Source organism: Eublepharis macularius, chromosome 14 (assembly GCF_028583425.1).
Source record: "Eublepharis macularius isolate TG4126 chromosome 14, MPM_Emac_v1.0, whole genome shotgun sequence".
NCBI lineage: Eukaryota > Metazoa > Chordata > Lepidosauria > Squamata > Eublepharidae > Eublepharis > Eublepharis macularius.
In genome coordinates this window covers 65453374-65467081 of record NC_072803.1, presented here as the reverse complement: position 1 = coordinate 65467081, position 13708 = coordinate 65453374, and the positions used below count along the sequence as shown (strand labels likewise).

Sequence of the window (13708 nt, the reverse complement as noted above, 5' to 3'; positions counted from 1 at the left end):
CTGGCCCTGCGCGTGGAACGGGTAGCACTTCTGAGAAGGCTGCCTTGGAGGTCCTGGCCTTGAGTTTCCTGCCTAGCAACCTAAATTTTTCCTCCAGGACCTCACGCTTGCATTTCCCCACATTGTTGGTACCAACATGTACCACGACCACTGGCTCCTCCCCAGCACTGTCTGCCAACCTATCTAGAACCTGCGTGATGTCTGCTCCCTTCGCACCAGGCAGGCAAGTCACCATACGGTCAGTATGCGGGTTTGCCACCCAGCTGTTTACCCGCCTAAGGATCAAATCACCAACTACCAAGAGCCCCCTTCCCTCCCTGCCCAGGGATAGTTCCTTGGTGCGAAAGGATACTCGTTCACCAACTGAAGAAGAGGTCTCTCCTGAGGGCATATTCCTCTTATCCTCAGCACCGTGCCCTGTCTCCTCTTGACCCTCATGCTCCCTGGCAGCGGTGGGGCTGCCATTCTCAGAGTGGGACACATCTAACAAGTCCCCAAGAGTCTTCTCCACGTGTCTGACTGACTGTGTCTGCTTCTCCAGGTCAGCCACCTCAGCCTCAAGGGTGGGAACTCGCTCCCTGAGAACCAGGAGCTCCTTGCACCGAGTGGACACCCAAGACTTCTGCCCAGGGGGCAGATAGTCGTACATGTGACACTCGGTGCAAAACACTGGATAGCCCCCAACCCCCTGCTGGCATACTACCCTCATAATTTCTCTTTTTTAAAAAAATTCTTCTTAATATTTTTTTTATATATAAATATATATATTCCCCCTTTTAATACCCTACATATTTATGAAGCTTGTAAAGCTTATATGTGACCCTGACACATATATAGGATGGGTTGTTTGTTTGTTCCCTTCCCGATTTATCCAATGAGACAGGTGAAGCGGAAAGAGACGGTCCATCCAATGAGCTTTATGGCAAAGAGGGGATTTGAACCTGGACATCCCAGGTCTGACACTCTTAACCACAGCCTTTGATCAGAATCAGAATTTTATTGTATTTGTCCATAGGCCATTACAAGTTTATAGAACCATAAGGTACAATAGCTAATAAAAACGTTAAAATCTAGTGATAAAATTAGTTTAAAACAGTAAAAAAAACCCCAGACTGTTCCGACCAGAAGATCATGAAACTGCCCCAGTCAATGCCACCCTAGATCTAATGTTCTTGTCTGTGAGGTCAAACTGAGAGATTCTGTAGGATACGTAAGTATTAGAAACACGATCTTCTCAGATTCAGGCTATGCGTTTATGGCAGATAGAATAGCAGCCAGAAATTTGTCTCTGGGCACCCTGTATAGCAGACAGGAAATAATGTAATGGGGCAGATCCTCAACTTCAAGCTAGCCACAAATACAAACACTATAAGATTGTAAGAGGAAATGTTAACTAAGTAAGTAGATCTAAAATGGCCAGATTTAATTAATTTGTACCAGGGTGCAACCTCAGATTTTAGTATTAAAAATCAATCAATCGGTGCATCAGAATTACTGTTTTTTCTCTTTCATTTCCTCTCATCTCCTTGCTCTTTTTTGTTCTTTCTTTTATTTAAAAAAGATAATCACAGTGCCAAGGGTGCAGCTCATCTGAACCAGGTTGTTGTTGTTGTTGTAATGCAATGTTTGTTCACCAGAGAGGAAGCTGAAAAGGCTGTCAAGGAAATGCTGAGCTTGTAATGAATATTAGCTGTCTCCACATGGATATTTTGTTCTGCCTTGGCTCCCTTGACACCAGCACTGTTTTGGGGGACATTACATTGTTCTGTGTTCATCCCACTTGTGTGTGGCAATCTTTCCCAAACCTGCTTTGGTACAGTGTTTTTGGAAAGATTGCAGTCAAGGGGCCTTTGGATACCATGTGAACAGGAAAATGTGTTTTCGCAGGTCCTGCCCACATGGGTGCCATTTTCCTTATCTCAGCTTTGCAACGACCATTTCCTACACTCACAAACAGATCCCAGAGGACTTTGTTCAGTTTTTTTCTAATTGGTCATTGACAGATCATAGATTCATAGGGTTGGAAGGGACCTCTAGGGTCATCTAGTCCAATCCCCTGCACAATGCAGGAAAATCACAACTACTCCCCCTGACTGCCCCAGTGATCCCTGCTCCGTCCCAGAAGATGGCAAAACACCTCCTGGATCCCTAGCTAAATTGGCCTGTGGAAAGTTGCTACCTGACCTCATGGTAGATCACTATCGCTGTATATCATTATAACAATCAACTCTAACAGTGTACTAGTTTCTAGCTTTTTTTTTTTTTTTTAAAGTAAGTCTTGGTCTTTTCATTCCAGAGTTATAACGCTGCAACAAAAAGGGTTGGTACTAGTATGTTCTTGTAGGAGCTGTTTATAATGTTATAAAACTATAACGATCTGCCAGTTGCCGATTTTCTAAAAAAATGATATGGTGGGAGGGAGGAATGGGGGCTGCAGGGTGGCGGGGAATGGAAAGAATCGGGGAAATGGGTGTGTGGAGGCTCTGTTGCCACTGCAAATTGCCTCTGCATTCACAGCAGCAGTGAGAGCTACGCAGGGAATCCTCACCAGGTGGAAAGAGCCTCTGAGTGCCTGATCCTCCGTGAGTGTCTAGAGAAGCCATGCCAGGAAATTTTCGAGGCTCACAGTTTACCTGAGAAGTAGCTGACTGGGTGATGAGAGCTGGTGTGGGTTATTTGTTTCTTTGTTTGTTCCTCTCTCAATCAGGTCCAACATTAAGCCGGAGAAAGCCACTGCAAACAACCACCATTTCCAGATGTTCACATTTGAGAAGACCACCAACTGCAAAGCATGCAAAATGTTCTTAAGGTGATGACGGGGTGTCCCTTTTCTGTCTGAAATGGCCACCTAGGCCAGGCGTTCGACTGTGCTGTGCAGCCAGCTTTCCATGACCCCGTGCGGGGGGGGGGGGGGAAGTACATAGGAAGAAACGACTGGTTTCCTTTTCCAGTTCTTAGAGTGACACTACAAGAGACGAATTACACAAGGGCACTCAAGTGCAGGAAGACACACTGCTAGCCAGGAAGTGTAGTTTGAGTTTCACCCCCCTCTACAGAGCCAGCAAAGATCGCTCCTTGGAGGGCTTGTTAATTTCCTCTTTGCTTCCCTGAAGGCCCTGTCCATCATTAACAAATCACCTGGCTCTGTAGATAGGCGAGAAGCCCTCTGAGGAGCGATCTTTGCTCCTCAAACATGTCGTTCCCTTTCCCTGCACTCAGAAATTATCCTAAGCAATGTTTTAATAGGACAGGCTTCCCTTCTTGAGGCTGCAGTAGTTCAGTATTACCTTCGTTCTCTGGGCTGGGACTTCTCCCCATAGTTCCTGGCCTTGTGGACAAGGTGGGGTTCCTAGATAAAGCTTTGTCTTTTGCGGCTTGTGCTCCCAGGTCAAGAGCAAGATGCAAGAGAAAGAGAAAACAGCTTCTTCTCTGTGTCCAGAGAATGTGTAATCTACTCTGGGGGCAGCCTGCCTCCCTGAGTCCTTCAGATCTTCCTGTTGCAAATGGATTTGAGTCCAGCGGCGCCTGAGAGAACAAGATTCTCGGTGTATAAGCTTTCACGAGTCAAAGCTCCCTTCTTCAGAGACATGTGAACAGTCATGTGACTGTAGAGTGACATGGCCACTGTGACCCCCAGAGCTGACCGGCTTCACAAATTTCTGTTTGTTTATTCTTTCCATTCGCATCTGCTCTTGAAAGTTGTTTGAGAAAATCAAAATCTCCAGAGTCTCATTGTTATCTGGTGGTGAGGATGGAGAGTGCTGTCAAGTCATAGCTGACATATGGCAACCCCTGGTGGGGTTTTCAAGGCAAGAGACTAACGGAGGTGGTTTTCCATTGCCTGCCTCTGCAACCCTGGTCTTCCTTGGAGGTGTCCCATCCAATTACTAACCAAGGCTGACACCGCTGAGCTTCCAAGATCTCACAAGATCAGGTTTGCTTGGGCTATCCAGGTCAGAGTCATGCCATCTCAAAACCTAAAAATGTAATCTACCAGTAAAATAGATGCATTCTCATGTTTCATTTCCTAAGAATTCCTAAATCCCTGGGTCATTTAATCTGTCCGAGGTGCCTGCAAATCTTCCTTTATTTTCAAATAAGCTTTCTTTGGACAGATTCCCAGTAGATTATACTCTGATGTTGTAGGGGGGAGGGGGCAATGAGGAAGGAGTATTATGCATTTTACTAAACACTGTTAGACTGGCACAGGTAGAATTAAGCCATTCTCGGAGCATGTAGAATGGGCATGTTTTGCTGCTTGGGAGAGCATGCCTCAGTGTAGGATTGCTGGAACTGAGTGATAGTGCTTCCCTTGCAGTTGGTTAACCTAGTGATGCCCAGCGTTTATCTGCGGGAGGCTCAGCGAACAATCTGACCTTTCCAAGGGGCCGTCAGTGGATCTCTGGGCCTTCTCAGCACTGTGTTGGTGGTGTTGCTTGTCATGCTTCATTAATGCTCGAGAGCTTCCTCAGATCCATTCTGAGACAAGTTAATTGCGATTCCATTTGCATTAGGGTCTGTCTTGGCATGCAATAAAGGAGCTGTATAAAAAGTTCAGAGCCATTTGCTTCCAACCTCTCTCCTCTTCTGTCTTCTCAGAGGGACATTCTACCAGGGCTACCAGTGCATGAAGTGTAAAGTTGGTGCTCACAAAGAATGCTTGGAGGTTATCCCACCTTGTAAAATCAGTAAGTTATCCCAAAGCAGAAGCGGCTTTTTATACTACCGTTAACCGAGAGCCTGTAAAGAATTGAGAGGGGGGACAACTTGGAAATCTTAATGGGCTCTCCTCAAAATCTCACTCCTCCAAGACCCTCTCAGCTGGGTCTTGGGGAGTGAAAAAGGCAAGAGTGAGCGGGGGGGGGGGGATAACTGTGTTAGATTAAAAGGGAAACACACTTCCTCAACATGCTAAACGACACCTAGATGTCTGCATCCTCTCTGCACCTGCAGAATAGCCCCATTGATGCTGCCCTCCATGCCCATCCATTCCTCCTTGTGTCCAGCCAGAGGCTTCAAAGATGGGTCTTCCTTTCTGCTCCTGGGATTCCCCCGTGGCTGTCCGCTGTAATTACTGCCTGAGTTGGGGAACCTGGTGCACCTTTAGCCTCTCTCTTGGGATCCATTAGACCTTCTCGGGGGCAGGGATGAGATCACTGCCGGGGAGGACTCTCCCATTCTATGAGCTTGAATGGTACATGGATACAGAGTGACAGCCTAACTTTTTAAGGCCCCCTCCTTGAGATGCATACAGGTTTGGAAGTCACCATAGTAAATTCAAAACAGATTCTTTTATGGTCTTCGTAATAAAACTTTGGTGTTCTTTGGCCAGAAGGCAAGTAACAACCCTACTGAGGTCTGGCCTGATCTTTTCATTAGAGAACGATACAAGTGGGTCTCTGCCCAAAGGAGCTTACAGTCCTACACTAAAATCATGGAAGGGAAAGAGAGAGGGGATATAGAAACAGGAAGGCTTCAGGATAACCAGCGGGACGAATCAATGGGATGAGGGGTGAACAGGAGCAGATATTGTGGCGAGGGCAATGCAGCAGTACAATTGTGATTTCTCCATAGAATGTGTCAAGCACAAAGGAGGTTGGGACTCAAGAGAAGAGTCTCTTATTTCGTGCCCAGGTTTCACTCAGTTATTTCACTGCTTTATTCTCTGTTTTGTTTTCAGGTTCTCCTGCGGACCAGGTATGCTGTAAAGTTTTTTTCTGCCTTCTCTCTTGGATGTAGGACGAACGAGGCTGGTGGCAGCTGCAGCTTGTGCCTTGGTTTCTGGGGGGGTTGGGATAGGCCTGACCTTTTTGCATAAAGGAAGGGGCTGGATCCCTTCCATTGATGGCAGCATAAGGAGGCTTCCCTAGGTGAGGGGCTCAGACTGCTTTGAGTACTTTATCTGACTGATTCCTGCAGAGCCCCCCCATTTAGCTCAGGGTCATTTCCCTAGCATGTTGGTGGCAGGGGTGAAATTGGTATTGGGGGCTTCTCGTCTCACAGCTAACACTCTGAGGAATGATTCAGCGACCCTTTTTGCTCAGATGCAGGCAGCAGAAAGATTTGGATTGCTGCTGTCATATTTTGTGGCCCAAAACTGAGAGAATTGGAAATAAAATCTCTCTCTTTCTCTCTCTCTCTCTCTCTCTCGGCAGGATTCATTAAATATAGGTAAGATTGTTGCTGTCTATTTCACTGTTCCTATTCTGTTTCATTATATACCCCAAAAGACTCATATTACTGTTCTATCCAATAAATGGAGGGGAGACTTAAGGCCTTGAGATGATCACAGTCAAACTGCCTTTGGATGCCATGTAGATGGGAAGTTGCACATTTTTGTGGCTCCTGTCTACTTTGGCCCCAGGGCCATTCCACACTACTTAAAAATACTAGGTAACTGACAGATAGCTGTAGCATTGTAACAGTATAAGGGGAAAGGTGCAGGCTGCTCTTTCTTCCTTGTAACTGCAACAGAAAGGGCTCCATTTGTTTTTAAAGGAAACCTGGGAACTAATGGATTGTAGTAATAGAGTGTTGTAATGTTGTCATACTCTAGTGATCTACCATTACTGATTCTATTAAAAAGGGGGGAAATGGTGGCCATGTGGGGCTGAGGGAAGGAAATCGCAGGGAAGACTGCTATGTGGATGCTCCACTGCTGCTACGTATGCCTCCTAATTGACAACAGCAACAACCGCTAAACAAAGAATCATCTCTGTGCCAAAGCAGGCGTAAACTTGGTTGCAAATGTTCTCCTGTTAGAGGCTTGAAGTGAAAAAGTAATGTAGAAAAAAGAAAATGTGAACTGACCCCCCCACCAAGAGCTGTCCTGCGTATTTCTGTCCAAGTGGAACATACAAAGGGGAAGGGTATGTCCCCAGCCAAGAGATGGACATGGGCCAAGGTCCTTTGGCCACTTCTGGCTGCCTGGTCTCCTGTCCCCGAGTGTTTGGGGATGTGCCTTCCTCCTTCCACAACAAATGTTGTCTTGTCCTCCTTGCATCAGCTTTCAAACCGTTTCTTGCTTGTCTCTGAAACAGAGTACAGCTGGCCCTGCTGTTGATTTCCCACTTTCATCTAGGTCCCAAGATGGTGGCAGTTCAGAATTACCATGGCAATCCGGCTCCTCCAGGGAAACCAGCATTAACATTTCAGACTGGAGAAGTGATAGAGCTACTCAGGGGGGATCCGGAGGCCCAGTGGTGGGAGGTGAGTGTCTGTTAGTGACCAGTAAAAGGGCAATTACGACAATGTCCAAAAGAGTTAACAAGCTATGTGACTAAAGCAGCCTGGAATATTTTTGGACATCACAGAGCAGCAGTGCGGAGGTAACAGATTCTGAATCTTGAGTGTGGCAAAAAAGCCCTCCGGGCATGACAGTTACTCTCGTTCTCCACCCCCTGCATGCTGCCCTTGAATGGTTAAAGTGTGCCCATCTAGGACCTTTGTCCCCCACCCCACCCCCCACATGCGAATACAAGTCGTCATAAGGAAGGTCTCTCCAGGTTGTATAACTGAGAGCCAGTTTGGTGTCGTGGTTAAGAGCGCGGGACTCTAATCTGGAGAGCTGGGTTTGAATCCTCACTCCTCCACTTGAAGCCAGCTGGGTGACCTTGGGCTAGTCACAGCTCTCTCAGAGCTCTCTCAGCCCCGCCCACCTCACAGGGTGTTTTGTTGTGGGGATAATAATGGCAAACTTTGTAAACCACTCTTGAGTGGGCATTAAATTGTCCTGAAGGGCGGTATATAAATCGAATGTTGTTGTTGTTGTTGTTGTTGATGTTGTTGTTGTTGTTGGTGGTGGTGGTGGTGGTGTAGAGAGGACTTTTCACAGTCTCAGGAGAAAGGCCCTGCCTGCAACCCCCCTCCCCTTTCCCCTGGTTGGTGCAGGCTGCCACTGCCTCCCCACTGGGGAAAGCTTCCCAGGTGACACCATCTTCCTAGGATGGCCATTTGGGGTGGCAGAGAATGTTTGGGGAGGTGATGGCAGAACATCTCTGCCTTACAAGCCCAGTGAAAAGATAATAGCTCTTGTTGAGCCCAGACCGCAACAGACAGAGAGTTCCGCCAGGTTGGGGCCAGGACCGAAAAGGCCCTGGCTCTGGTGGAGGCCAGGCAAGCCTCCCCGGGGCCAGAGACCCCCAGCAGGTTTTTATCAGAGGATGCTTTTGTGATGCTTTTCTCGTCCTTCTTTCCAGGGGAGACTAATATTGTCAAAGAAGTCTGGCTGTTTTCCCAGCTCCTCAGTAAAACCCTGCCCGGTGGATGCAAGGGTGAGTGGCCTAGGACCCAGCACTCTGGGGTGCCCCAGACCTGGCCCATCCTCTCCTCCCACCCAGCCAGCATGCTGGGTTCCTCTTTATTGCCAATCAGTCACTCATATACGCGCCCCCCCTCCCCCACCATGGTCTACAGGCCTCTCTGTGGGGGAAGACCCTCCGGGATGCTAATTAGGGTGCAGTAACACTATCTCTGTTCTGCCCACCACAGCCTCCCAACAGCCGGCCTCCGTCGCGAGAGATGGACTATTCGGCATACCCTTGGTGAGTTGTGCCAGCCAGATCCGAATGCTTTCTTGCTCTAGGAGGCATAAAGATGAATGGTATTCACTGCTTTAACTTGCTTGCCTTGTCACGGTGCCAGCTATCCAATAATAAAGGCCTTTGTCACCCTCCCATCCTGTCAATGGGGGTATAAATATTGATTATATACAGTTGTTGCAGACATGGGCTGATTCCACACACGTTGGATAATGCACTTTCAATGCACTTTATCAATCGTTTGAGGTGGATTTTTTGTTCTGCACACAAAAAAATCCGTTCCAAATGATCTATAAAGAGGATTGGAAGTGCATTATCCAACAACGTGTGCGGAATCACTCTTTAAAGAATCAGGGCTTGGAGGGAGGGGCTGGCATGGTTCGCACTTCGTTCCTGGAGATGGCTTCAATCCTGAGGGAAGACTCTGCGGATGTAGTAGCAAGGAAGTGAAAATGAAGGACGTGCCCTGGCCATCAAAAAGGAAGCCAGATCAGTGAGAGATGAAGCCTACCTGTCTTGCTTTTGAGTCTTTTTGGAGAGGGGAGAAGAGAGGAGGGAAAACAGAAACGGAGATTGTTTCTAAGTTCCTCCTCCTCCTCTGCATGGGTCACTTCTGGGTTTGCATTTGACAGGAGCACGGGGAGTTTTTGTATCTGTTGCTTCGGGTCAGGGAGCCAAGCCAGCAGCTCTCTGCCCCTCCGCAAGTCTGGGAGAGGAGGAGAGAGATCGACAAGCAACAGGATTGGAGGAGAGCTCATAATGGCTCTGGGATTCCACAGCTGGGGGGATTTCCTTCCACCCCACTTCTGAATTCTTTGCCATCACTAGAGAAGACTGAGCCAAGAGGGGGAGGGAAGGAGGAGGGTGGGGGAAACCCACAGGAAAGGTGGTTCTTGAGGCAGCTACATCCAGCCCCTGGGGCCACCTATCAGATTGGAATCAGGGTAACGTGTGATACGTTTCCCTTGTTAAAAAGAATCGAGACCACACATGCTTCAGGGTTGCCTCTCTCTGGGCCAAACTAGACAACAGCCATCCCCGAGTCCACCACATGGTGCCATTTTAGATCTTGGTTTTTCCAAAACCCTGTGGGGCCTTATCCTCTTGGGAATTGCAATGGGGTGGGGTGGGGTGGGGTGGGGGGTGAAGGGCTTCTCCCTTGCCCAAACTCCAGTAACTATTCCTGGAGCCACTTTGTGTGGGGACAGAAACAGATACAAACCTACAAGGCTGCCCTTCTTCTGAGTCAGGACCCTTGGCCTATCTAGCAGAGCATTCTCCATTCTACTGGTGGCTCTACCGAAGCTGATAATTGCTCCAGTAGGCCTGGGATTGCCTGCTGCGACTGGCATCAGCCCCGTATCCCAGGCTTCAGGCAGAGGAGGCCCAAAGTCCTGTGTTTTCACTGACGATGCCAAGGATTGAGCACACAACGCTGTTGCAGTTTTGCATGGTCTCCTGAGACCGGCAGCAGCTCTTTCTTGACCTCTGCCACCTGGGATCTTTCCACTGTTGCTGCGCCTGGGGCCTCCTGCTCATAGAGCAAGCACTTTGCCTGTGAGCCAGGGAGCAGACAGGTGAACAGCATCTTTGCCTTAGGTTTGCAGGCAACATGGAAAGGCAGCAGACGGACAACCTACTGAAGTTACACATCAGCGGGACGTATTTGATCCGAGAAAGGCCAGCCGAGGCTGAACGCTTTGCCATCAGCATTAAGTAAGTGACTGCTGGGGGGGGGGTCTTCAGGTGTCCTTCAAAGGTGGCCCCCACCAGCACGAGGCCAGGTGCAGCCCCTCTCCACGCAATCTCTTTGTTGTTTGAAGGGGGGAGGGTTCTGCTCAAATCCCCCTTGTGTTGACTTGGAGGTGGGTTGTTTTCAGACTAAACTCAGCGCACTCTCAGGTTGAACAGGCTGGCCTGAGATGCTTTACCCGCAGTGGCTGCATGCCTCAGTCCAAGAGGGTGCGTCCCTCAGGATTCCTGGTGGCGGCTTCCTTGCAGAGGGGCTTTCACAAGGACGGTACTGCTTTCAGCCACTGTTGACAAGCAGACCGAGAGCGATATTTCATGCTCCTTCTGAATGCCGTCTGTGTATGTGCAGAGGCAAGGAGGTGCTCCCTGGGAGAACCTGGTGCTCAGGCCATTCACAACGTGCAAGGTCAGCACCGGGGCCTGTGGCAGCGGGTGTGAATCATCAGTTGCCTGCAGCGTGGTGTGTGTGTGGAAGTAAAAAGCTAATCCACTCCAAGGTTTGATTTCTGTGATTTCAAGTTTTCACACACACTTTGCATTTTGTAAGTTGTGGCTGAGGTTTCAGAACCCCGGAATCTGTCTCTGAGAGCTAAACCACATGAGGACACTCAAGTGAAGGGAGACGCAATGTTAGCTGGGAAACATAGTTTGAATTTCACCTCTCTCTACAGACCTGGCTAGATTGCTCCTCAGAGGGTTTGTTCATTTCACCTCTCTACAGAGCTGGCAAAGATTGCTTCTCAGAGGGTTTGTTCATTTCCTCTTTGCCTGCCTGAAGGCTCTGTGAATTATTAACAAACTCTCTGAGGAGCAATCTTTGCCTGCTCTGGAAAGAGAGGTGAAATTCAAACTACACTTCCCAGCTAACATTACTTCTCCCTTCACTTGAGCGTCCTCATGCAATTTGTCTCATGTAGTTTAGCTCTGAGTTCACACTGAGGTTTGTTCATCCTGTTCTGCCAGCAGTTCCAGGCTGGCGGGTCACGCTGGTCAGGTCAAGGTGCTTTTTGAGGATGGGAGTGAAAGACAGGAATTCCTTCCTGGCTGAGTTGCTGGTATCTTTCTGAAGCTGCAGCTCCCTCTTGGAATTCTTCTGCAGGTTCAACGATGAAGTGAAGCATATTAAGGTGGTTGAGAAGGACAACTGGATCCACATTACAGAAGCAAAGAAATTTGAAAGCCTCTTGGTATGTTTTTGGGGGGAGGGGGGACAACTGTGATTCTTCTCTCTGCTGACTGAAGTTTTACTTTGATGTCCTGTGCTAAAAAGTCCATGGGCCTTGATCTGTTCCCTGCAGGAACTTGTGGAATACTATCAAACCCATTCATTGAAGGAGAGCTTCAAACAACTGGACACGACACTGAAGTATCCGTACAAGTCTCGGGAACGCTCCACCTCTAGAACCTTAACTCGATCACCAGGTAACCCAAGGGTGTTGGCTGGGCACGTGGTTTTCTTTCTGTTTTGCTCGTCTTGGCAAGAATAAATCTGGGGTGAGGCTAGCTGGGTCCAATGAAATGCATGATGTCGTCTTGCTGAGCATCCCCACACCTCCCCACACCTCCCTGCACAGTGTGCCCCACAATGTAGAATTTGTTTGAGGAAACTAGCTTCAGCCAAATGTGGTTGATGGTCACTCACTCAGAGCGGGACCACAAGTGACGCCTGACACAGGTTGGACACTTGCCAGCTCCCCTCAAGTTTTGGCGGGAAATGTAGGCCGCTTGGCGGAATGTTGGACAAGTGACAGCTGAAAAGTCCCTTGGACAGCAGTCAGAGAGCCAAGCTGCAAGACCAGGACGCCTACATTTCCCGCCAAAACTTGAGGGAAGCTGGCAAGTGTCCAATCTGTGTCAGGCGTCACTTGTGGTCCCGCTCTTAGATGGCATTTCAAAAGGCATACAGGCACATCCGTTGAGGACAGGTCTGAAAACTGCCGTTAGCCATGATAGTTAAATGGACTCTTCAAGCTCAGAGGTGACCCCCCCCCCCGGCCTTGGGAAAGACAGCAAAGGAATGCAGCCCACTCCCTGCTCCCTTATGCGCTTCTTGGGGGCATTTGGCTTGTGGGAAGCTGGATGAGGCCATGCTCTGATTCTGCGGGGCTCCTCTTCTGTTCTTTTAAAAACAAAATGCTGCATGCCGCGTGCTTGTTTTGCTGCATTGTTGATTCCCACCTTCTTGGTAAAGTTCCCCTTTTTAATTATGCGTTTTTTCCCCTTTTCTTTCTCCTGCTGCTGTTTCTCTCTGATCTTTCTGCAGCTGCCTGTGCTTCCTACAATTTTTCTTTTCTCAGTCCTCAGGGCCACAACTTCACTTCTCAGAATTCCTCCACTCCTTTCTGGTCAGGTATATATATATGTGTGTGTGCATATATAAATATATATATAATATATATATGTGCGTGCACAGGCGAAGAGCTGATGCCACACTCCATTCTCTGAGAGAAAGGCGACATCTTCTGGTAGGTTGAAGAACAGCAGCACATCCTTTGCAATCAGTTGCTGGTGTAGCAAAGAACAAGAGCCGCGCGTCAGTTTTGACCACTGGTCCCTTTTGCTAATCAGGACAGCAAAAATGCCACTAGCTGCAGGAGGAGAAACTGAGCATGCTCTGTTCTTCCCAGCTCTAGAACTGTATTGTAGCACTAATAAACAATGTTGTACTCTTCTCCCTGTACAAGTTCTTGCCAAGTACAAGTTGTTGGGAGTAAAGCAAATGCAGGCAGAGAACAGCTTCCTCTTACACTTACTTAAAGCTCTGTTACTCCTAAGCTAAACCAGAAAGGAGCCTCCGAGGAGGTTTAAAAGGCTCAGGACATGGGAGGAAGAAAGGAACAAACAAACATTCAAGCAAGAAAAGAGCTAACATGACCAGGGTATCTTTTGTTCGCTGATCCAACCTTCGCTCTCCATCTTGTACAAGTTGTTGGGAGTAAAACAGCACATTGCACATTGCTTTGTCTTCAGATTGCCTGCAGAGCCTTGCTTCCTAAGCGTCTCCCCCTTCCTTTATAGCAAGTTTCTTGATCCTGTATTTGCAAAAGTATGCTAAAAGGTGCTTCGTGGTGACATTTCAGGAGTTTATGGGCTTGCTGAGTGAGATTGCCAAGGGCCATAGGGGATGCACGGCTTTTTGCTTCCATCTCTGTGACCAGTAGAAGCAGAATACATTTTGCTGCAAAACAAGAAAAAATATGCAAATGTCTGTTGTCGAGTCCAGTCTCAGGGTTTGCCTTCTTTTGTCACAGAATTTGAGTGACCTTGATGCAGAACTTGGAGGGGGGTGGGGGGAGGGTAGCCTAGGTTGCCCAAACCGTAAACTTCACTTCTTTTTTTGAGAAATAATATCTGGCCTTATTTATTTCTGCATCTCATCAAATTCCTTTGGATTTGTTTTCTGAGCAGAGCTTTGC

The 13708-nt window shown here is 48.1% G+C and overlaps 1 protein-coding gene across 1 annotated transcript in view; it reads left to right on the top strand.

The window, feature by feature from the left end:
- The window catches only part of VAV2 (vav guanine nucleotide exchange factor 2), a 305666-nt gene that overhangs the window by 285230 nt on the left and 6728 nt on the right, over window positions 1–13708 (top strand). The window contains exons 16-25 of the mRNA XM_054997449.1: window positions 2708–2809; window positions 4600–4688; window positions 5681–5697; window positions 6156–6171; window positions 7082–7209; window positions 8199–8273; window positions 8491–8543; window positions 10140–10256; window positions 11392–11479; window positions 11591–11714. Of these exons, the coding sequence (XP_054853424.1) occupies window positions 2708–2809; window positions 4600–4688; window positions 5681–5697; window positions 6156–6171; window positions 7082–7209; window positions 8199–8273; window positions 8491–8543; window positions 10140–10256; window positions 11392–11479; window positions 11591–11714 (809 nt within the window). The remainder of the gene's footprint in view (window positions 1–2707; window positions 2810–4599; window positions 4689–5680; window positions 5698–6155; window positions 6172–7081; window positions 7210–8198; window positions 8274–8490; window positions 8544–10139; window positions 10257–11391; window positions 11480–11590; window positions 11715–13708) is intronic.